The sequence below is a fragment of the Hemisphaericaspora subhashii genome, assembly GCF_019202705.1.
Source record: "Hemisphaericaspora subhashii strain CBS 10753 chromosome Unknown scaffold1, whole genome shotgun sequence".
Classification (NCBI taxonomy): domain Eukaryota; kingdom Fungi; phylum Ascomycota; class Pichiomycetes; order Serinales; family Debaryomycetaceae; genus Hemisphaericaspora; species Hemisphaericaspora subhashii.
In genome coordinates this window covers 50,643-72,181 of record NW_026057214.1, presented here as the reverse complement: position 1 = coordinate 72,181, position 21,539 = coordinate 50,643, and the positions used below count along the sequence as shown (strand labels likewise).

The window sequence follows — 21,539 nt, the reverse complement described above, 5'->3', positions numbered from 1 at the left end:
TGACGTCCATATCTTGGGTGATTCCTATCTTCATGTAGATTGGAATAGCCGGATACCATCCGAGTTCCGGTCGTTTATCACGTGATATTATCTATATCCGAGATTCCCACAGTTTAGTAATCTTAATTGTCTCTATTACTCGTTTGATATATCATACATCATACTATAAACTACAACAAGGCTCCTTTCTTAGATATTGTACATATAGAACACTACAGGAACATACCAGTCATGATAAACTTTTCCGGACTGACAAAGAAGAGGGTAGTCAATCTAGGCAATCGTAGATCTGGAACATTAGCATCTGGAAACTTTCTTGAACGATCTCGTTTGCAAAGATTAGAAAAAGAGGAACTACGTAATCGAATACGAGCAACAGAGGTTTTACAATGTCATATTAGGAGATACTTAGAATTAACACGCTATGCTGATTCAATTGTTGTTGAATGGTCAGATAATAATGTTATTAAGACTGAGAGACAATGGATCGATTGGTTACGAAGATTTAAGATGGTGGCGAAGTGGTATTTCCCAAGACAGGATTTCATAACTGTTTCACAATTACTACGAGCTTTTCGCAATCATTTGGAGGATTCAAATTGGCCAATACTTGAGGTCTTATTTAACTCGGTCATGCAAACGCTTGGGTGGTTGCTTGAGAGATATTCCCAGGAACGGCAAAAGTTCAATATTGAAGAAAAGGTAGTTATTAATAATCAAATCATAGGTTGCATAACGTTGTTATTACATAAATTCAACCCCAATGGGTACAATCTAGATGTTCCTGGCATATCCTCTGCGCTATGTGATTACATTGAGAGGTTTGACATATCTGAATCGGAACAAAATCAAGCCGTCGATTTAGTGTTTACATTTGCTTACTCTGACAGGTTTGACAACTTCATCAAGGTGTTAGAGATAGCAAAATATCATAGCAGCAATTTCTCATATCTTCAAATAATACAAACTTTAATGAGTAGGAATGATTTCCAATTACCTGAGTTTGAACAAATCCTGTATGTGAAGATGCTTTCCAATTTCTTGGTTATACATGGTGGAGAAATAGAGTTTTCACCGGAAGACTTCAGAATCATCAATAGTCTACTTGAGAATATTAAATGTGTAATTGGGGTTCAAGGAGAAACAGATATGGAAGAAGATACTGAAGAAGTAGAAACTGGGAAATGGAGACGATATGTCTATGTTGAACTGGAAATTTCTTCACAATTGGAAATCTTGTATTCATCTAAATTTGTCAGAAATGTGATTGATTTACTTACTGATTATGATATTCAATTTAGGGATTTGGCACTTAAAATATTGGCGAAATTAGTTAGCATGTATCCTCCTCTTAAGGGGAAGATATGCATGTTGATTTCAATCACACCTAATAGCTACACTTGGTTTTTTGATTCGATTAGACGAGATCCATTATTTAAGTTATTCACTAGCAAAGGGATTGATTATGTCAAGAGAGATCAATTACAACAATTGAGTTCTAAATTGGGAGAAAGTTCAGTAGAATCATTCTGGAATACAGTTTTCTTATTTGAAGAACTGTATTCATATTGGCTTATAGTGTCGAATGATTTAGAAAGTTTTAGTGATGATAAATTAAGTATTGAAGAAACGAAACAATTTCTTGATTTTTTGAAAATTCTTTGCTTGACATTGATATTCATTAATGATGGGAAATATTTCCCATCATATTCTAAATTAAAGAGGATTTCATTGGCATTATTGAATCAATTATATTTGAAGAATTTAAGAATGAACTTCTTGGCGAAAGATTATTGGATACCTAAAGAATTAGTCTTTAGTATTGAGATATTAATCAGATATGTCTCTGCTGATGAAGAACGAAAATTTGAAGAAGAAGCACAACAAGATGACGAAGTTGACTACATGTTTGAAGATGATTTACAATTAAGACATACCAAAAAATTGATTGCAACTCCAGATATATTAGCCAAGGTTGAAATTCTTAAGAAATTACCATATTTTATAGCATTCAAGGATCGAGTACGGATTTTCCAAGCCTTGATTGAGTTGGACCGAAAAAGATTTTCCAATCGGAATCCGTTTGCATTTGAATACGAATCAAGAATATCGGCAAATATACGAAGAGATCATTTACTCGTGGATGCATTTGAACAATTCTCGAAATCGGCTTCTGCGTTTAAGAAAAAGATTCTGGTTGTATTCTTCAATGAATGGGGACAAGAGGCAGGGATTGATGGAGGGGGGATAACCAAAGAGTTTTTAACAAGTGTGGTGAAGGAAGGGTTTTCGCCAGATAATGAATTGAGACTATTTAAGGAAACGTATTCACATAATCAAGTATATCCTAATGAGAATATATATCAAAATCTTAAGCTTGGGGTGAATAGTGAATTACAACAAATAAAATTGGCATATTTGAGGTTCTTGGGGATGGTAATTGGGAAATGTTTCTTTGAGAATGTATTGGTTGATATATCATTCGCCCCCTTCTTTTTGAATAAATGGTGTAGTGACAATATGAAAAATTCAATCAATGATTTAAGTTATTTAGATAATGAATTATTTGTTAATTTGATGAAATTAACTAGAATGAGTGATGAAGAATTAGAAGCATTAGATTTGAATTTTACAATTGATGAAAAAGTATCTGGTAAGACATTTGTATTTGATTTAATGCCCCCTCATGGTCATGATGTACAAGTTACTTCTTCGAATGTTTTGAATTATATTCATCAGCTTTCAAATTTTAAGTTGAATCAATCATTACGTATTCAGACTAAGTATTTCTTAGAGGGTTTATTTCTGATGATTAATGCTAATTGGTTGAGTATGTTTGATGGGTTTGAATTACAAATGTTGATTTCTGGAGGTGAAAGTGATGTGAATATTGAGGATTGGAAAGACAATGTAGAGTACGGTGGATATTTAGAAAATGATTTGAGTGTACAATATTTCTGGGAAATTGTTGGAGAAATGACTGCCGAGGAAAGATTTAAGTTAATAAAGTTTGTAACATCAGTTAGTCGAGCACCATTACTTGGATTTGGTTCTTTGTCCCCGAGATTTGGGATTCGGAACTCTGGTAGTGAAGCTACACGATTACCAACTGCTTCGACATGTGTCAATCTACTTAAATTACCTGATTATCGAAATAAGAAAATCATGAGAGAGAAACTTTTATATGCGATTAATACCGAGTCAGGATTTGATCTATCTTAAATACATTTTATTAGAAACGTGGAGATACTAAAATACAAAGAAATAACTAAAAATATAAAAGGCGTCTAATATATAGTAACTGTAGTGGTGGTAGTGGTTGTGTTTGTAGTCTTGGATTATTCTTAACGTCTTACCTTTCTCTTGTTCTTTAACAATACCTTTTGTTTAACTTGTTCAGCTTCAGATTCAGATTCACTTTCCATTTCTTCATCTACACTCATATCTGCGATTTCACTTTCTTGTTCTTCTTGTTCTTCTAGTTCAATATCTTCTTCCATGGCATTTTCTTTAGCGGCCTTTCTTTCAGCCTTTCTTCTTAACTCAACTTCTCTCATTCTTAATAATTCTGGGTTTTCTTCTACTAATTTCTTATCAGCAGCCAATTGTTTTTCCTTATTACCCTTCATTCTATTCTTATAGAAGGCTCTTTCTCTCTTTTGTCTAATTTCTTCTATTCTAGACATGGCTTTAAGAGTAGTGGCAACTAAATCTCTATTATATCTGACAGGAACATTTCTTCTAGCAGCAAAAGTTAAAGTAGAATCAACAACTAATTCTTTACCAGCAGCCTTTCTAAAAGCTTTAGTCCATCTTAATTTACGTGGATTACGACGTTGTTTAAAATTTTTATGACATTTAGAACGACAGAATCTAAATTCTTTAGCATCATTTCTAACAAACATAATCCCATGTAATGGATATACTGGAGATGAACAGAAATGACATTGATATATTCTCATTGTGAATGTGTATTATGATATATATGTATAGGAAATAGGGTCAAGGAAAACACCAAAAAGGAAGCTGATAGATAGAAAGAAGATTGATCTTATTAATTGAATAATTTTTTTTTTTGGTTTCCCAAATGAGAGATGCCCATCAAAGCGAGAAAAAAAAAAAAGAAATATGAGCCGCATACTATTTTAATCATGTGACTTGTAATATTTCTGAAAATTTTTTTATTAAATTTAATTACCGAAAGGCGAGTTGAAAGAAACTGGAGCAGAACACTACCCTCTTCTCCTTTAACCCATATAGATAGTAAACCACACACCCCTTGTAAATAGATAACAAATAATAATAGAAAGATGCAAGCTCCAACATTAGCTATACCAGGTGACAACCAACCACAACAACTTCAACAACAACAACCACAATATACTGGATATTTACAAAAGAAACAAGCACCAGAAGGTTCAGCTGAATGGTATTTTGATAAGACATGTGATTGGATGGGAGAACATCCTATTATAACTGGTTTAGGTGTTTTTGGTCTTGTATATTTTGCAGCTGGATTTAAGAAATCTAATCAACCAGGTATAAATGGTAAAGCATTTATTAAAGGAGGATTTGGACAAAAAATGACTGCAAAGGAAGCTTTACAAATATTGAATTTAAAAGAAACTAATTTATCAAAATTAAAATTAAAAGAACAACATAGAAAATTAATGATGGCTAATCATCCTGATAAAGGTGGTTCATCCTTTTTAGCTACTAAAGTAAATGAAGCAAAGGATTTCTTAGAAAAGAGAGGTGGTTTAAAAGCAAAGTAAGTGTGTATCGGCCATAGTTAATAATATTAGAATTTTACTTGTTACATGCAAGCAACAACAACAATAATCAATAATCAATACTTTTGTGGCCTGTTCTCTTTGCTTGGTGGAGGGAGGCAACCAGATAGAGTCCATTGATCTTTTGTTTTGTATATAGAGAAATATTAGGGTAGTGTGTGGGTGTTTATTAAATACTCATATAGAACACTTTTAATAAAAAAGAAGATTATTTATTTAATTACATTGGCTGTATTTGTTGTACATTCACATTTGATTCAAACTAAGCTTCACAAAAGCCCACTCCTATTCTCTTTGTCTCTCGTTCCCACGAGTAGTCTCTTTATCAGTCTTGGTAGCTCACTGTCTGAAAAATTATCAAATCTTTTTTTTTTCTGCTGGCTTTCCGTGTTCTCCCACTCACTCTGCCTCTCTCTGTCTGTCTCTCGGTTGCTCATTTTCCACACTTACGATAAAAAGATTAACCGACAAGATTTATATTTCACTTCATCTACCCCTATTGAATCCATTTGTTACACCAATTCAATTAAACACAACACATCCAACTCAATGTCGACTTATGAAAAGATCGTCAAGGGTGCCACTAAAGTTAAAGTGGCAGCCCCTAAACCAAAATATATTGAACCAATATTAATGGCCACATCAACCGAACATTCCTCCGAGAACTTCAATACAATTATGAGAACCTTACATCATAGATTACAAGATAGTTCTTGGTCAGTGGTTTATAAGGCATTGATTGTACTTCATATTATGATTAGAGAAGGTGATAAAGATGTTACTTTAGAATATTTAACGAAAACTCCAAATATGTTAAATTTATCCCTGACTAGTATTTCAAGAAATAGTAATTTTAATTCTGATATTAGATTCATAATGAAATATGCTAAATATCTTTATAATCGAGTTAAACAATTCGATGCTACTGGAATTGATTATGTTAGAGATCAAAGATCTACTAATACAGGTAGTGGTGGTGGAAGATTAAGAACTTTATCAGTTGATAAAGGTTTATTAAGAGAAGTTGAAAGTGTTCAAAAACAAATTGAATCTTTATTAAAGAATAATTTCATGGAAAGTGAAATTAATAATGATATTGTATTGACTGCATTTAGAATGTTAGTTAATGATTTATTAGCATTATTTCAAGAATTAAATGAAGGTGTTATTAATATCTTGGAACATTATTTTGAAATGTCAAAAGTTGATGCTACAAGATCTTTAAAAATATATAAGAAATTCGTTGATCAAACTAAATTTGTCATTGATTATCTTAGAGTAGCTAAACATCTTGAATATGCTACCAAACTTCATGTTCCAACTATTAAACATGCCCCTACCGCATTGACGAGTTCTTTGGAAGAATATTTACAAGATCCAAACTTTGAAATCAATAGAAGACAATATTTGGCTGAAAAGCAAAATAAATCAAATGGTGAACCAACTAAGAAACAATTTTTTGATACTTCAAGATCAGAATCTGCCCAGTCTCAAAATCAACAGCCGGCAGAAACTACTAATAATACTAATATGAATAGACACAATTCATTGATTGTTCAACAATCTACATTCAATCCTTGGGGTGCTGCCACACTTGCTGCATCTGGCCAACAAGTCCTCCAAACCCAAGACCCTACAATTCAAGCACAACAACAAGCACAAGCTCAAGCACAATTGCAACAGCAACAATTCCAGCTTCAGCAACAGCAGCAACAACAACAACAACAACAGCAAATGCAAATGCATGCAACTGGTCTTAATCCATTGCCAATTATTGTTCAAGGAGAACCATTACAAATGCCACCTCAGACTAATTTAACATCTGCATATACTGGAGCTGGATTCGGAGGATATGGTCCTCAGCTTCAAGCTCAACATACCAATCCATTTATGTCGCAGCAGCAACCAATGCAACAACAACAACAGCCAATACAACAACAACCTTTCATTCAACAACAGCAACCTCAACAATTTTTACCAACTTCACAAGATCAGAATAGTTTTGGATTGCAAAGATCAAATACAAATCCATTTTCAAAAGTAGTAACAACTACCGCTCCTGGAGTTCAACCATTACAAACTCAACAAACAAATCCATTTGTCAATACTAGGTTTTCATCTAATAGCACAACCACTGCTTTAAGTTTTGGAGCAGATGCCAATGGAGGAGGAGAAAAACCAATTCAAGCAAATGCTACCGGAAGTAATCCATTTAAAGTATCCGCAAACACTCAAAATTTATTCAATAATGTCGCCAATCAACAACAACAACAAGCGCAAGCGCAAGCACAACAAGCAGCGCAAATAAAGAGACAAGTTACTGCTGGTGGATTGGAGATGTTGCCCACGATTCCAGTATTCCCGGAAACTCAAAAAGAAGCCCAGAAGCAACAATATCTTGCGAATGCATTTGCGGGGGTACAACACCAGACGGCGATGATGACTGCTCAAGCACAATTCGCCCAACAAGGACAGCAACAACAACAACAACAGATGTTTCCTCAACAACAAATGTTCCCACAACAACAGCAGTTCCCCCAGCAGGTTGTACAAGCATCCCCACAATACCATACTGGATATGATGGTCCAAGTTTGATCTGAGAATAGAGGAAGTATATATTATAATACCTGGAATTTTAGAGCTGATTTTATCATACTATAGTTCGTATAGTCCGTTTAGATCTAATAATTAAAACATGATTCATTATTAATTTACATGGGAATTTTCTATAAACAATGGATTACATATATCTGTATACAAATGAGCTATTAAATACTTCCAAATTGCCATATTTCTTTATCATAATGTTCTGTCACTTCAGAATCTTCTCCATATTCCCTTTGCCATCTTGTAAAACCTCCTTTAAGTACATAAACATGCACCGAATCAAAATATTCCTTTAATTTTGGATCAGTTATTTCATTTAAAGATCGAAGGAATTTAAGAGTAGAAGAAGGACCTCTAACTTGTGACAAAGCACAATGGAATATAATATCATCGATTTTATTATCATATAATCTTTGATGTAATTCTCGGAGGGTATAATGGAAATTTGCGGCTGGATAATGATAACATCCTTTTATATGGCCTCCTACAAAATCTGATTCTCTGACATCTATGATTGCGAATTTCCCATTTCCGTGAGGTGAACCTCCTTTGAACCAAGATCGTAATGTTATTGGTTTTATGTATCGTAAATCTGATAAGGAATATATTCTAGTCATCTCGGGTATTTTCTCTTATCTATTAATTAGGGTCTAAAGTTTATTAGATGTGAATCTTTAGTTAGGTTTAATAGAATTATACAATTGGTAGAGCTGTTTCTTACTTTGATATTGCAATGTTACAGTATCAATAAGTCAAAGCACAGGGCTATCAAAATGAAACATCCCAGTAGAAGTTAAAATGTAAGAGAAAAAATGAAACCTTAAATAATTTTTACAACAACAGCAAATTTCCTAGGGCAATCGAATAAAAAAAAAGATTCTCTCCTTTCCATTCAATTTTTTTTTTTTCACGACCAGATTTATTTGAATAGCCGAACAAGTTTGTTAGGCTTTGCCTTAACCCCCTCCCCCTTTAAATTATAAGAACAAAGAATGGTTAAAAAGGAAAACAAGAGAAAGTTGTTTCCATCCTCTGTTAATAAGACAGCAGCAGCAACAGCAATATCCAAAAAGGATTTCCCACCAATTAGAAGAACTCTTTCAGTAGATTCAATTGCTCCTACAATTTCCTCCTTATTTAAAAGGAAAAGAAATCATAGCCCCAATAATGATAAAGAACCATCACCTTCAGAAGATGTCGATGTAACTAAAGAACCAATACTTAAAGATTCAGAACCTGCTCATAAAAGAAGAAAAGTAAAAACTCTTGAAGAAGAAGAATTTGAGAAACGGGAAAAAGAATATGATGAAATGTTACCGCCAGAATATCGAAAATTTAGACCAAAAGGTTATAAATTCAATTTACCACCTAAAGATAGACCTATTAGAATATATGCCGATGGTGTATTTGATTTATTTCATATTGGACATATGAAACAATTAGAACAAGCTAAAAAAGCATTTGAGAATGTTGAATTAATATGTGGAATTCCTTCAGATGTTGAAACTCATGCCCGTAAAGGATTGACAGTATTAACTGATGAACAAAGATGTGAAACTTTAAGGCATTGTAAATGGGTTGATGATGTTATCCCCAATGCCCCCTGGTGTGTAAATTCTGATTTTTTAAAGAAACATAATATTGATTATGCTGCTCATGATGATTTACCTTATGCAGCTGATGATACTGATGATATTTATAAAGAAATTAAGGAAAAGGGGATGTTTTTGGCTACGCAAAGAACAGAAGGGATTTCTACTTCTGATATTATTACTAAAATTATTCGAGATTATGATAAATATTTAATGAGAAATTTTGCTCGTGGTGCAACTAGAAAAGAATTGAATGTTAGTTGGTTTAAAAAGAATGAATTGGATATTAAGAAACAATTAAATGATTTTAGAAGTTATTGGATGAAGAATAAAGAGAATTTAAATAATGTTTCTCGTGATTTATATTTTGAAGTTAGAGAATATATGAGAGGTAAAAAATTTGATGTTTCCCAATATTTAGAAAATTCAAATAGTGCAAGTTCAAATACTTCAAATAATAATAGTGATTCAGAAGATAATGGATCTGTCAAATTAATGAATTCTCCATTAAGTGAATTTGCAGCAAAATATATTGGTAATGCAAATAAAGAATTAAATCTGGCCAAAAAAACAATTATTGCAAATGTTAGAGATTTTTTTACCGGAGATGATGATGATAATGATTCTGATGATTTTAATGGTGATGGTGACGATGATGAAATTAAACCTATAAAGATTAATTCTCCAAATAAATCGGTTGATACACCACCAAGAAAACCAAAGAACAATAGCTCTTTCACTACTCCTACAAAGCCAGTAAGGAAGACTAGTAGTACAACCCCCAAGGCATCTAAAATAGCTTCTACATCTGAAGCTAGTTAGTTTCAATTCTTGTTTCTATATATAGGCATACCTACATACATGCATACAAACATATAATCTTATACAGTGTTTTTCTAATTAAACATTTAACTCTTTCATTCAAACTTTAGATCTCTCTCTCTCTCTCTCTCTCTCTCTCGTTATGAGAGCAACGGAAAAATAAAAAATAATTTCTAAACTCTATTGAACATCCCCATCCCTACCGGAGTCAACAATGAGCAGTGAACTATCAGTAGTAAGCGATGCAGCTACAAGTGCAACTACCAATGTCATTGATAGATCGGAATTATTAGAACAATTGCAAGCACAATTAAAAATCCAACAAGAAGAATTATTACAACATCAACGAGAGTTATTACTTCAAGAAGGAATACAATTATCAACACCAGAAATATCACAACAATTACAATCCCTGCTGCTGCTGCTGCTGGCTTGGGGATTTACTCATGGACTTATAGTTGGACAATTGAGTGTCCTATTTGTCATTATTGTCTTTGTTAAATTTTTTGTATTTGCTGATTCTACTTCGATAAATACCAAAACAAGTATAATTAGAGATGCAAGTGGTGTAATAGTTAAGCGAGATGCAAAAAAAGGTAGTGGTCAATCTGATTCCAAAACTGGTCAAGGAGATGAAAGTTTAAATGAAATTAGATCAAAAGTTACCACGATTCTTGAAAAGACTTATTATGATGTTGATAATCATTCACCAGAATCACTTGATTGGTTTAATGTTTTAGTGGCACAGACTATTTCTCAACTTAGAAGTGAAGCTTTATTAAGTGATAATATATATCATTCATTAAATGATTTCTTAGAAAAGACTAAGATGCCAGATTTCATAGATAAGATAAATTTAACTGAAATTGATATTGGTGATGATTTTCCAATATTTTCAAATTGTAGAATCAAACAAAGTAAAGAAGGTTCAGGAAGATTGGAAGCAAAAATAGATGTTGACCTTTCAGACACATTAACATTGGCAATAGATACTAAATTATTACTTAATCATCCACGACCTTTAACAGCAATTTTACCGGTTGAATTAACCGTATCAATTGTTCGCTTCTCGGGTTGTTTGACGGTATCACTCATAAACACAAACGATCAAGAATTTGTCGATTTGAAAAGATATGAATTATCAGGAAGGTCCACTCCCGAATCTGAAGACCGGGATCTTCCGTCCTCATCTACGTCTTCCCGATCAATGTCTCGAACATCATCCTCAGCAGCAGCTGCACAAGGTGCAAATTCAGAAGATCCAACTTCATCCAAGAAATCATCCAAACAAGACAATTCCAAGGAAGGAGCGGGCACAGCACTCATGTTTTCATTTTCCCCTGATTATAGACTCGAATTTGTCGTGAAATCATTGATTGGATCAAGGGCAAAATTACAAGATGTGCCGAAAATATCGGCATTGATTGAAAGTAAATTACGTACTTGGTTTATTGAACGTTGTGTTGAGCCTAGGTTTCAAGTTGTAAGATTGCCTTCATTATGGCCGAGGAGTAAGAATACTAGAGAACCGGTTAAGACTAAATTGGAGACTTCTGATGATTTTTCAAGTGCTCATTGAAGTGGTGGTGGCGAGGGGCGGGGGGTTGTATGTATATATTATGAAGTATTGTAATACAGTAGATATCATGTCTGAATATGTCAAAATTGAAGGAGGCAAACGACCTGGGTCGTCCAGAATATACCCAACTTATCTCTTTAATGAGTCTGAGAGCAGCGACAGTTTCCTCCGACACTACACTGAGCTTTTATCATAAAGTGTGTAAATCTAATTGCCTGATATATTGACCACGCTTAGAAACTTCAAGTTTTTTCTTGTTTGTTCTCTAAATACAAACGAAATATAACTCGAACCCTTGAATGATTTGGTTATAGTCTCAAGTGAAGATGCTATGTTGCAAAATATGAAAAGGTTTATTGGTCGCAACTTTCGATAGCAAATTTATATTCTTAGATAAAATTTAAAAAATGCCAAGTGGTCAAGTATTATTCTGAAATGAAGACTCTATAATCCCCAAACTGTTAATTCACTCTATATAGAGAATCATAAATAGTTTTATACAAATTTATATGAATTTCAATTTTTTGCAACTATTTGGGACATAATCGATTTTTCCAAAAAAATTACCAAAACTTCCCAAAACTTTTAAACCATATTGGAGACACAAAAATACTATTAGATTGTCATAGGATGATACCTCCTTCTCAAAGCTTACCCATCAGTATTGATATGACTTGTTAGTTATTTATGATCATTCGTAATTTCTAAAATCAATTTTGGTCATGTGATCAAAAATTACAAAATTGGTAGCGCTATTTTTCCTCAAAATTTTGGAAATTTGCGTGAGTAGTTTAGTGGTAAAATCCAACATTCCCATTGTTGGGCCCCGGGTTCGATTCCCGGCTCTCGCAAGTGAGATTTTGTTTTTTTGCAACTCTTAATTAACAATTTAATTAAACGTGTTAAACGAACTAATTGAAGTCAATAGAAGTTTATTTACTAACATTGAAAGGTTGATTTTGTGTATTCTGTAGTCTATTTTGTCAATTGTTTAAATTTTGTATGGTTACTTGGAAAAACTCATCATCCCTTCATCTTGAGAAAGAATTTTTTTTTTCCTTCTTAGTGGTTGTAAAACCTTCTTCTTCTTCTTTGTTGTTCTTCTTCTATAAAGAAGCATTAAGATCAATTGATTTTGGATTGTCTGCAATAGAAAGAAGTAAATCATCATGGATGCTAATCTAATCATTCAATGTTTAGCAGGAACATTACAACCTTCCCATGAGATCCGAGTACAAGCAGAGACTAAACTTCGAGAATTCTGTCAAACACCTGGATTCTTAGGTGCATGTTTAGATATCCTTATATCTGACATTGCTCCTGAATTAAAGAAAGCCACTGCTGTTTATTTCAAGAACAGAATCATCAGATTTTGGAATGCTAAGGATGGAATTGATAATGATGAACGTCCAATAATTAAAGATCGAATCATTCCAGTGATAATCTCAGTTGAATATAGTGTTAAGCAACAATTAATTCCAGTGTTGAGAATTTTGATTGCTTGCGAATTTGAAAAATGGGATGGATTATTGAATACTACTGGAGAATTGTTACAAAGTAATAATAAAGAAGGCGTATATACTGGTATGTTGTGCTTTTCTGAAATTGCTAGAAAATTTAAATGGGTTCCAAATCTGGATAGAAAGAATTTAGATTCAATTATAAGTACAGTATTTCCTCATTTATTAACCATTGGAAATTCGATTATTCTGAGTCCCGAAGAGATGACTGAATTTGATGCCGAGATTGTTAAGTTGATTTTAAAGGCTTATAAATTCGTTACTTATCATGATTTGCCCCAAAGTTTACAATCCAAACCAAGCGTTTTAGCCTGGGGAGAATTCCATGCATCAGTTATAAACATGCCACCTCCATCATACGTCACCAATTCGAGCATGTCAGAACAAGAAAAATCATTTTTACAAATTTCGAAGTGTTATAAATGGTCAATTGCAAATTTATATCGATTATTCACAAGATATGCTAGTCGAACCATCAGTCAGAAATTCCGATATACCGAATTTCATGATTTGTTTTTGAATGAATTTATCCCTCATTTCATTAACAACTTTTTGAATATAATTGAACAATATTGTCAAGGTACAAGATGGTTAAGTACCACTGCTTTGTATCAACTCCTTGAATTCTTGAGTCATTGTATTGTTGAGAAATCCACCTGGCTATTAATCAAGCCTTATTATGAGACTTTATTAACTCATTTAATTTTCCCATTGTTATGTCCTAATGATGAATTATTGGAAACTTTTGAAATTGATCCAGTGGAATATATTAATTTATGTTTTGATCCAACTCAAGAATATGATTCACCTGAAGCAGCAGCATTGGCATTGTTAGCCACACTTGTATACAAAAGAAAAAAGACTACTTTAACTCCCATCATCACTTTTATTCATCAACAATTAACTGCATTGCAATCACAAGAAGAAAACTTGGATATTGCCAAAAAGAAAGAAGGTGTATTTAGAATGTTAGGCTCGATTTCAACCGATTTAATCAATGTGCAATCTGAATACCGTGATCAGATGGAACCATTTATTCAAGCACTTGTTATTCCAAGTTTAAACTCTAAATTTGAATTCTTACAAGCTAGAGCTATTGAAATTTTGGGTCAATTTGCCGATATTGAATTCAAGGATGAACAAACCCTTTCTGCTATCTTTCATGGAATCTTAAAGAATTTCGATAAACCAGAAAATGAAGATGTCAGTATTGTCGTATTATTCGAAAGTGCAATTGCAATCCAATCTTTCATGATCCATGACGAATTTAAGAAAGTCCTTAGTGGTATAATTCTTCCAACCATGTCTAAATTACTTGAATTATCTAATGAAATTGACAATGATGCCATTTCTACCGTCATGCAAGAATGTGTTGAGAATTTCTCGGAACAATTACAACCATTTGGAGTTGATTTGATGACAAAATTAGTATCACAAGTTATGAGATTAGCTCGTGAGATTAATGAGGCGTCATTGGTTGATGTTGATAATTTTGATGGAATTGATGATCAAGGTGATAAAGTAATGGCCGCATTAGGGATTTTGAATACTATGATTACCGTGTTGTTATCATTTGAGAACTCGCGTGATATTTGTTTGAAATTGGAAGAAATCTTTTCTGAAGTGATTGAATTTGTTTTGGTTAATGAACAAGATGATTTCTTAGCTGAGATTGGGGAGTTGATTGAAAATTCGACATTTTTGATGAGAAGTGTAAGTGAAGTTATGTGGAAGAATTTTAGATTGTTATATTTATCATTTGAAAAGGGACTTTCATTGATGTATGTTGAAGAATTAAAACCATGTTTATTGAATTTTTTGATTTATGGTAAAGAAGATTTAAAAAATCATGATGAGTTAGCAGAAATGTTCTTTAAGATTTTTGAATTGATTGTTGGATCAGAAGATATGGCGTATAATGAATTAATTGATGCATTTGAATTGGCACAAACTTTTATTCTTTGTTTAGAACAAAAGTCAATTCCTTACATTCCCGCATTTGTTAAAACTGTTCTTGAACACTACAATACTCAAGATGAACATAATTCTAAATCATCATTGTTTATCAATTGTAATAATGTTTTGATTTCATCTTTGATTTATGATTCCATGACGACAACTATGTTATTGCAACAGCTGGACAAGTTTATCACATTCTTACACAATTGGTTCTTGTCAATTCCGGAATTAGAAAGAGTATTTGACTTGAAGTTGTCAGTTTTAGGATTGATGAATTTATCCATGCTTGAATTTGATGATGCTACCATCAAACAAGTTTCTCAAAATTTAATCATATTGTTAAAGAAATTACCAGTTGCCATTGATAATTTAGAAAAGAAGAGAAAGAAATTCGACGAATTAGACTCGTCAGCACAAGCAGACGCGGATTATGAAGGTATTTGGCAATATGAATTAGGGGAAGAAGATGAAGATGACGACGTGACCAATGCCGACCAGCAACCTGAAGAAACTGAAAAATACATCAATTTCTTAACTAATGAAGATTTGAAGTTGAAATCGAATGGATATTTCGATGAAGCTGATGAAGAATTATTTGAAGATCCCTTGGTTGCTACTGCATTGGATAGTTTGAATATTTTCCTTACTGTTCAAGGATATGTCAATGGGTTGAAGAATAATAATGGAAATAGATTTAATTTAATGTTTGGTGATTTGAATGAAGATGATCAAAAGATACTTATTGATATTATGGAGGTCAATTAGTTTATCATTCGTATAGTATATAGATTTTACGTTTTCTTTGCATAATAAATATTATAATTTATTAAATATTATAAGAAATAGGAATGAGGAAACATATCAAGGTCTGCAACGACATCCAGAATGTATTTGAAAGCTATAGATCTCACATGTTAGTTTATTATCCAGATGGAATGGAAATAAGGTGAGGTCGATGTTTTTACAAAAAATGATTCAAATTTAAAACAAACTATATATACACTCCTACATATAGAAATAAAGCCACCAGACATCTTCAAAAAAAAAATAATGAAGATATCAGATTCATTTGTTTGGTTCATAACTTTGGATTTAATTTTTTTTATTTTTTATTTTTTATTAAAATTAAAGTGAATATTCACATTTTTTAGCCATTATTAAAAGGATTCTCGCATTCCCAACACACATAACTATCCATTCAAGAAGTCTTGCATTAGTACATATCTCAACATAAAGTCTATATTCTATAAATAGAATATACGTGTCGTTCTCTTGACTCAAATAAACAAGTCAGCGATGACTGGTCTATGATCACTGAATCTAAAGAGTCCATCACTTATATTATCAATCACTTGGTAGTTCATAGTCGCAATACTTCTTGCATCAACAAAGACAAAATCGATCGTTTCTAAATCCATTGTTTCTCCTCGTATAATTGAAAAACTAGAATAGGTAGAATAGCGTGGCAGGAATTTTTTAGAGCAATCAGATAAATTTTTGGTAAAAAGTTCGTGAGGATAGCTTCCCTTGGCAGAGTTAATACCACCAGTGACAATCGTCAAATATCCATCTTGCATCAGTTTCCTAGCGTACAACTCAATAAAGCGGGCTCCAAAGTCTCTTGCTTCGTCGATCTCGTCATCAAATTGGCCATTGATTATTCTTATGCGTCTTGAGTTGTGCTTGAATGTAGCCATAGTAAATGTTCTTTTTTGAGTTGCCCCTGGAAAGAGTGAAGGCTCATCTGGAGTCGGGCTAATCCAGACTTGACTTCCGCTTTCTAGTGTCCATTCGTTTGAATCGTAGATAATTGGATTAAATTCACCAGCTTCGGCACCATCGTCCGCTCCATAACCAAAATATTTCCAGTCGGTGTCCTTATTTTTATTAAGGCCATTTATAATGTCATTGACTTGATTAACAAGAGCACCTTGAACAGTAATTATTGTTGGTTTTTCCAAGCAATTTTCCTGCATGGCAGCGATGACGGCGTTCTTACGCCCTACCCAACAAATTTCAAACGGCTCCAACTTGTTTCGCAAAACCCCTACGTTATTGTTATAAATCCTGAAATGATATGGTGCTAATCTCTTTACGTTCTGAGTCTCCTTGTTATATAAGCAAGCTGCATTCAGGAGATTGAAAAACCAGCAAATAAAATATATTGCGAAGTAAATGTTTCTATACATCATGAATTTGTATGATTGTTGTACTTTTGTTCTATATATTGGTGAACAGAACCAACAACATCCCCCTTCATAGGGAATAATATCTTCTATTTATACTAAGTTTGATAAGACGTATCGAATTATTTTTTTATCGGTGTGATAAAAAAATATCGTTAAAGCCGTGCAAAATATTGATTGTTGTAGGATGTAATCCAAATTCTCTGAGATCCGTTTATAAAATAATCGTGATCATATTAATTCCATTAGAAAATATACTTGGTAATATTAAATCACTAGTACCTATTTAGAATATGAGAAAATATACTAACATAACATTACTTTAATATAGACAACATAAGATATAAAATAGACGACATACCATAAAGACCACAATATTTGATATAAGAATATGAACAATACAAGCTGAATAAGATGAACATAGTAAACAGAATAACTGAAATATATGAATAATTAAGACGAGAAAAAGGAATGTGAAAACGTACAGAAAAGAAACGAGAATATTATGAACAAGTCAGAGACTTGATGAGATGCAATCAAAGATCATTCAATATTAAGAAAACACATGATCAGAGATCACTTACATGGTCATCGACCAAATAGATGAAAGATGATGTCGACATAGTCAGACCGCCCGAGCAGTGCTCGCAGACAAATACAAATTTATAGGACAGAGTCCACTTAAAACTAAATATCTCTCTTTGTGGAATCTAACCAATATATATATCATACTCTACTACGTTAAGTATAACTTATTAACTCAACTAGACTATTATTAAATTTTTATCACAAATGAATAGATAACAACAACCACAAAACCAACAAGAAACTGCATCAAGAGAGCCCAACCTTCAACAGTTAAAAGTTATTTTTTGTCAGAGGTTATTTTTGCGGAAATAGAATTTGTATCACCAAATAAGAATATTGTTGAAATGACTATTATGGACAAGGATGTATCTTATGAGAAGAGTAAATTACTAGCAATTATATTAAACAGAAGTGAATAACTTGTATAGCAAGTGAACAAATTAACTAATTATTAATATACACAGTGAAGAGGATCGGCAACGTCCAGCAAATTAACTAACTATCAAAATCCACAGCAAGTTCGGATCTGGCAACGTCCTGCAGATCAACAAATAAATTAATTAACTATCAAATCCACAGAAATGTCGGATCTGGTAACTACCAGCAAATGAATTTATAATACAAAATGAATGAACCCAAAATGCAATAAATTATTAAGTAAATTTGGTAATCCAATAATATAAAAATGGTCTTAGATCCAAAAACTAATAATTAACTTATATGTAGTATTCTTCTTAACTAACTTAACTAATAAAAGTAATTTGAAATGATCCCGTAACTGAGACTCAAGAATCATATATTCTCGCGATAGGTGGCTGCAAAAACAAATTTCTCGTCCGGTGGAAAAATAATCAATGCACAAACTTGAACATCAGCAATAAATTCAGGAAGCAACAAGCTATAACAATTTTACATTACTATGTTAAAAATGTTGCATACATATATATATAACTTTAAAGTAATTATTCTCTAAATATTCTATATGTCTCGTTCTCTTGACTTAGATAAACACGTCAGCGATGACTGGTCTATGATCACTGAATCTAAAGGTTCCATCTTTAGATTTATTTTCAATCACTTGGTAGTTCGTAGTTGCAATATTTCCTGCATCAACAAAGACAAAATCTATCGTTTCAAAATCTGACGTGTCTCCTTCTGGAACTGAAAAACTAGAATAGGTAGAATAGCGTGGCAGGAATTTTTTAGAGCAATCAGATAAAGTTTCGGTAATAACTTCGTATGGTTGGTGTTCCTTGCGACAGTTGATACCACCAGTGACAACCGTCAAATGTCCATCTTTCATCAATTCCCTAGTCCATTGCTCAATAGACTGGGCTCCAAACACTGCTAATGCACCACGCTTGTCATCAAACTGGGTATTGAGTATGCTTAAGCGTCTTGAGTTGTGCTTGAATGTAGCCATAGTAATTATTCTTTTTTGAGTTTCCATTGGAAAGAGTGAGGGCACATTTGGAGTCATGCTAATCCAGATTTGACTTCCGGTTTCTAGTGTCCATTCGTTTGAATCGTAGAAAATTGGATTAAGTTCACCAGCTTCTGCCCCATCGTCTGCTCCATAACCAAAATAAGTCCAGGCGGTACCCTCATTTTCATTAAGAGCCTTTTTGATGTCATTGACCTGACTAAGAAGAGCGCCTTGAAGGGTAATTATTGTTGGAATCTCCATGCAATTTTCCAGCATGGCGGCAATCGCGGCGTCCTTACGTTCCGACCAAGGAAGTTCAAACGGCTCCAAGTTGGTTCCGGCAACCCTTATATTATTGTTATAAATCCTGAAATGGTATGGTGCTAATCTCTTTACGTTCTGAGTCTCCTTGTTATATAAGCAAGCTGCATTCAGGAGATTGAAAAACCAGCAAATAAAATATATTGCGAAGTAAATGTTTCTATTCATCATGAATTTGTATACTTGTTGCTATTGTTCTAGGTATTGGTGAACAGAACCAACAACATCCGCCTTCATAGGGAATAATTTATCTCTATTTATACCAAATTTGATAAGACATATTGAGTTATTTTTTTCTGGTGTGATAAAAAATCCCTGATGCCATGACCTCTGAAGACAAATGTATGACAGAAGGAACCATCCGGAAAAATCTAATTATAGAAATGTGCTTTTAGAAGCAAGTATAATAACGTAAAAGGAAATGGCAATTAAATTGAGAAAATCGAATATACAATTACTCAACGGTTAGTTAATTCCAATTAATTGGCTAATACAAAGCGTTGCAAGGATCTATTTACAAAGCACAACGTCCCATACAATACTGGGATAAAAGCAAATGAAATTTAATATTGTTCACACGGACTCTCGGAATAACTTCGGATTAACTGGTTGATCACTCAAACCAGTTCATCCCAACCCGTCCCGCACAATTTCTGGAGTTTCTTTTTTTGGAATAATAAATGATTATTTTTAGTATACGATGACACATTTCGTCATGCACGTGTGTTCGGCTAAAAGTTATTTTCTGTGAGAGATTATTTTCTACTTCTGGAAAAGAAAATTTCTGTCTGGGTGCAAAAAATAATCAATAAGAAAAAAAAAATCAATGCACAAACTTGAACATCAGCAATAAATTCAACGCAATATAGTTTTACAATACTATGTTAAAGATGTTACATGCATTTAACTTTAAAAAGAAATCAAGTTTATATTCTATAAATAGTCTATACGTCTCTCTCCTGATTTAAGTATAAAAAGTCAACAATGACTGGCCTATGATTACTAAATCTGTAGGTTCCATCTTTAGATTTATTATCAATGATTTCGTAGTTGGAACCAAGAACAGTTTGTATATCAGCAAAAATGAAATCGGTTGTCTCTCCTTCTGGACCTGAAAAACCAGAAAACGTGGAGAAGAAATTTTTAGATTCCGGTTTTTCGTACCTAGAACAATCAACTAACCAGCGTGGGTTGGAAATGTATTTGTAAGGACGGTCGCTCTTGTTAGAGTTGAAATCACCGGTAACAACAGTCGGATGTCCTATTAGCATCGATTTTTCAGCATAAACTCGAAGATCCAATGCTCCCAACTGTCTCGTATCTTCATGTTTGTCATCAAGCTGGGTATTAAGTATATTCACTGCATTCCCGGTTGCTTTGTGAATCAAGGTAGCCTCAATAATTGTTGTATTGTTGGTTGCCGGGGGATAGCGTGAAGGTTCAGAAGGGGACATGCTAAACCATCTTTGTCTTCCAGAATCTAGTGTCCATTGGGTTGAATCGTAAAATATTGGATTGAATTTACCAGCTTGGGCCCCGTCGTCTGCCCCGTAACCAAAATAAGTCCACGAGGTACCCTTATTTTCATTAAGGCCATTTTTAATATCATTAACCTGACTGAGAAGAGCGTCTTGAAGGGTAATAATTGTTGGAACTTTCAAGCAGTTTTCCAGCATGGCGGCAATGGCGGCGTCCTTGCGCTCTGACCAAGGACGTTCAAACGGCTCCAAGTTGGTTCTCTCAGCCCTTATATTATTGTTATAAATCCTGAACTTGAATGATTCTTTTTCTCTCTTTACGTTCTGCGTTTCCTTGTTATATAAGCAAGCGGCGTTCAGAAGATTGAAAAACCAGCAAATAAAATATATTGCGATGTAAATATTTCTATACATTATGAATTTGAATGTTTGTTGTTATTTGTTCTGTGTAATGATGAACAGAACCAGCAGCATTCCCCTTCATAGTGAATAATAGCTTCTATTTATACTACATTTGATAAGACATATTGAATTATTTTTTATTAGGTTCGATAAAAAATATCGCTAATGCCATACAAAATATTGATGACCTCGGGAGACAAACATGTGATAAGAGGGAAAAAAAGAGGGAACACCCGGAAAAATTTATTTATAGAAATGTACTTTT

General features: G+C 33.3%; 10 protein-coding genes across 10 annotated transcripts; 6 read left to right on the top strand and 4 right to left on the bottom strand. All coding sequences in view use genetic code 12, as the record gives it.

Annotated features, from left to right (window-relative positions):
• Positions 1-231: 231 nt before the first annotated feature.
• J8A68_001202 (ubiquitin-ubiquitin ligase) lies at positions 232-3,222 on the top strand (the record flags this gene model as incomplete). Its single annotated transcript, XM_049404831.1, has 1 exon — positions 232-3,222. The coding sequence occupies one exon, from the start codon at positions 232-234 to the stop codon at positions 3,220-3,222; it is 2,991 nt and encodes a 996-aa protein (XP_049265378.1).
• A 122-nt stretch (positions 3,223-3,344) lies between these two features.
• RLP24 (ATPase-activating ribosome biosynthesis protein) lies at positions 3,345-3,962 on the bottom strand (the record flags this gene model as incomplete). Its single annotated transcript, XM_049404830.1, has 1 exon — positions 3,345-3,962. One exon carries the CDS (start codon positions 3,960-3,962, stop codon positions 3,345-3,347), a length of 618 nt encoding a protein of 205 aa, XP_049265377.1.
• Positions 3,963-4,310: 348 nt separating this feature from the next.
• PAM18 (Pam18p) lies at positions 4,311-4,775 on the top strand (the record flags this gene model as incomplete). The annotated part of the gene is made up of 1 exon (XM_049404829.1): positions 4,311-4,775. The coding sequence occupies one exon, from the start codon at positions 4,311-4,313 to the stop codon at positions 4,773-4,775; it is 465 nt and encodes a 154-aa protein (XP_049265376.1).
• A 567-nt stretch (positions 4,776-5,342) lies between these two features.
• Positions 5,343-7,394, top strand: J8A68_001199 (uncharacterized protein; the record flags this gene model as incomplete). The annotated part of the gene is made up of 1 exon (XM_049404828.1): positions 5,343-7,394. The coding sequence occupies one exon, from the start codon at positions 5,343-5,345 to the stop codon at positions 7,392-7,394; it is 2,052 nt and encodes a 683-aa protein (XP_049265375.1).
• A 168-nt stretch (positions 7,395-7,562) lies between these two features.
• On the bottom strand, positions 7,563-8,018 carry J8A68_001198 (phosphatase; the record flags this gene model as incomplete). Its single annotated transcript, XM_049404827.1, has 1 exon — positions 7,563-8,018. One exon carries the CDS (start codon positions 8,016-8,018, stop codon positions 7,563-7,565), a length of 456 nt encoding a protein of 151 aa, XP_049265374.1.
• A 375-nt stretch (positions 8,019-8,393) lies between these two features.
• On the top strand, positions 8,394-9,815 carry PCT1 (choline-phosphate cytidylyltransferase; the record flags this gene model as incomplete). Its single annotated transcript, XM_049404826.1, has 1 exon — positions 8,394-9,815. One exon carries the CDS (start codon positions 8,394-8,396, stop codon positions 9,813-9,815), a length of 1,422 nt encoding a protein of 473 aa, XP_049265373.1.
• Positions 9,816-10,029: 214 nt separating this feature from the next.
• J8A68_001196 (ERMES complex subunit) lies at positions 10,030-11,394 on the top strand (the record flags this gene model as incomplete). Its single annotated transcript, XM_049404823.1, has 1 exon — positions 10,030-11,394. The coding sequence occupies one exon, from the start codon at positions 10,030-10,032 to the stop codon at positions 11,392-11,394; it is 1,365 nt and encodes a 454-aa protein (XP_049265372.1).
• Positions 11,395-12,563: 1,169 nt separating this feature from the next.
• NMD5 (Nmd5p) lies at positions 12,564-15,638 on the top strand (the record flags this gene model as incomplete). The annotated part of the gene is made up of 1 exon (XM_049404822.1): positions 12,564-15,638. The coding sequence occupies one exon, from the start codon at positions 12,564-12,566 to the stop codon at positions 15,636-15,638; it is 3,075 nt and encodes a 1,024-aa protein (XP_049265371.1).
• Positions 15,639-16,150: 512 nt separating this feature from the next.
• J8A68_001194 (uncharacterized protein) lies at positions 16,151-17,423 on the bottom strand (the record flags this gene model as incomplete). Its single annotated transcript, XM_049404821.1, has 2 exons — positions 16,151-16,867; positions 17,421-17,423. The coding sequence occupies 2 exons, from the start codon at positions 17,421-17,423 to the stop codon at positions 16,151-16,153; spliced, it is 720 nt and encodes a 239-aa protein (XP_049265370.1).
• Positions 17,424-18,647: 1,224 nt separating this feature from the next.
• J8A68_001193 (uncharacterized protein) lies at positions 18,648-21,478 on the bottom strand (the record flags this gene model as incomplete). The annotated part of the gene is made up of 3 exons (XM_049404820.1): positions 18,648-19,463; positions 20,378-21,133; positions 21,449-21,478. The coding sequence occupies 3 exons, from the start codon at positions 21,476-21,478 to the stop codon at positions 18,648-18,650; spliced, it is 1,602 nt and encodes a 533-aa protein (XP_049265369.1).
• Between the last annotated feature and the right edge of the window lie 61 nt (positions 21,479-21,539).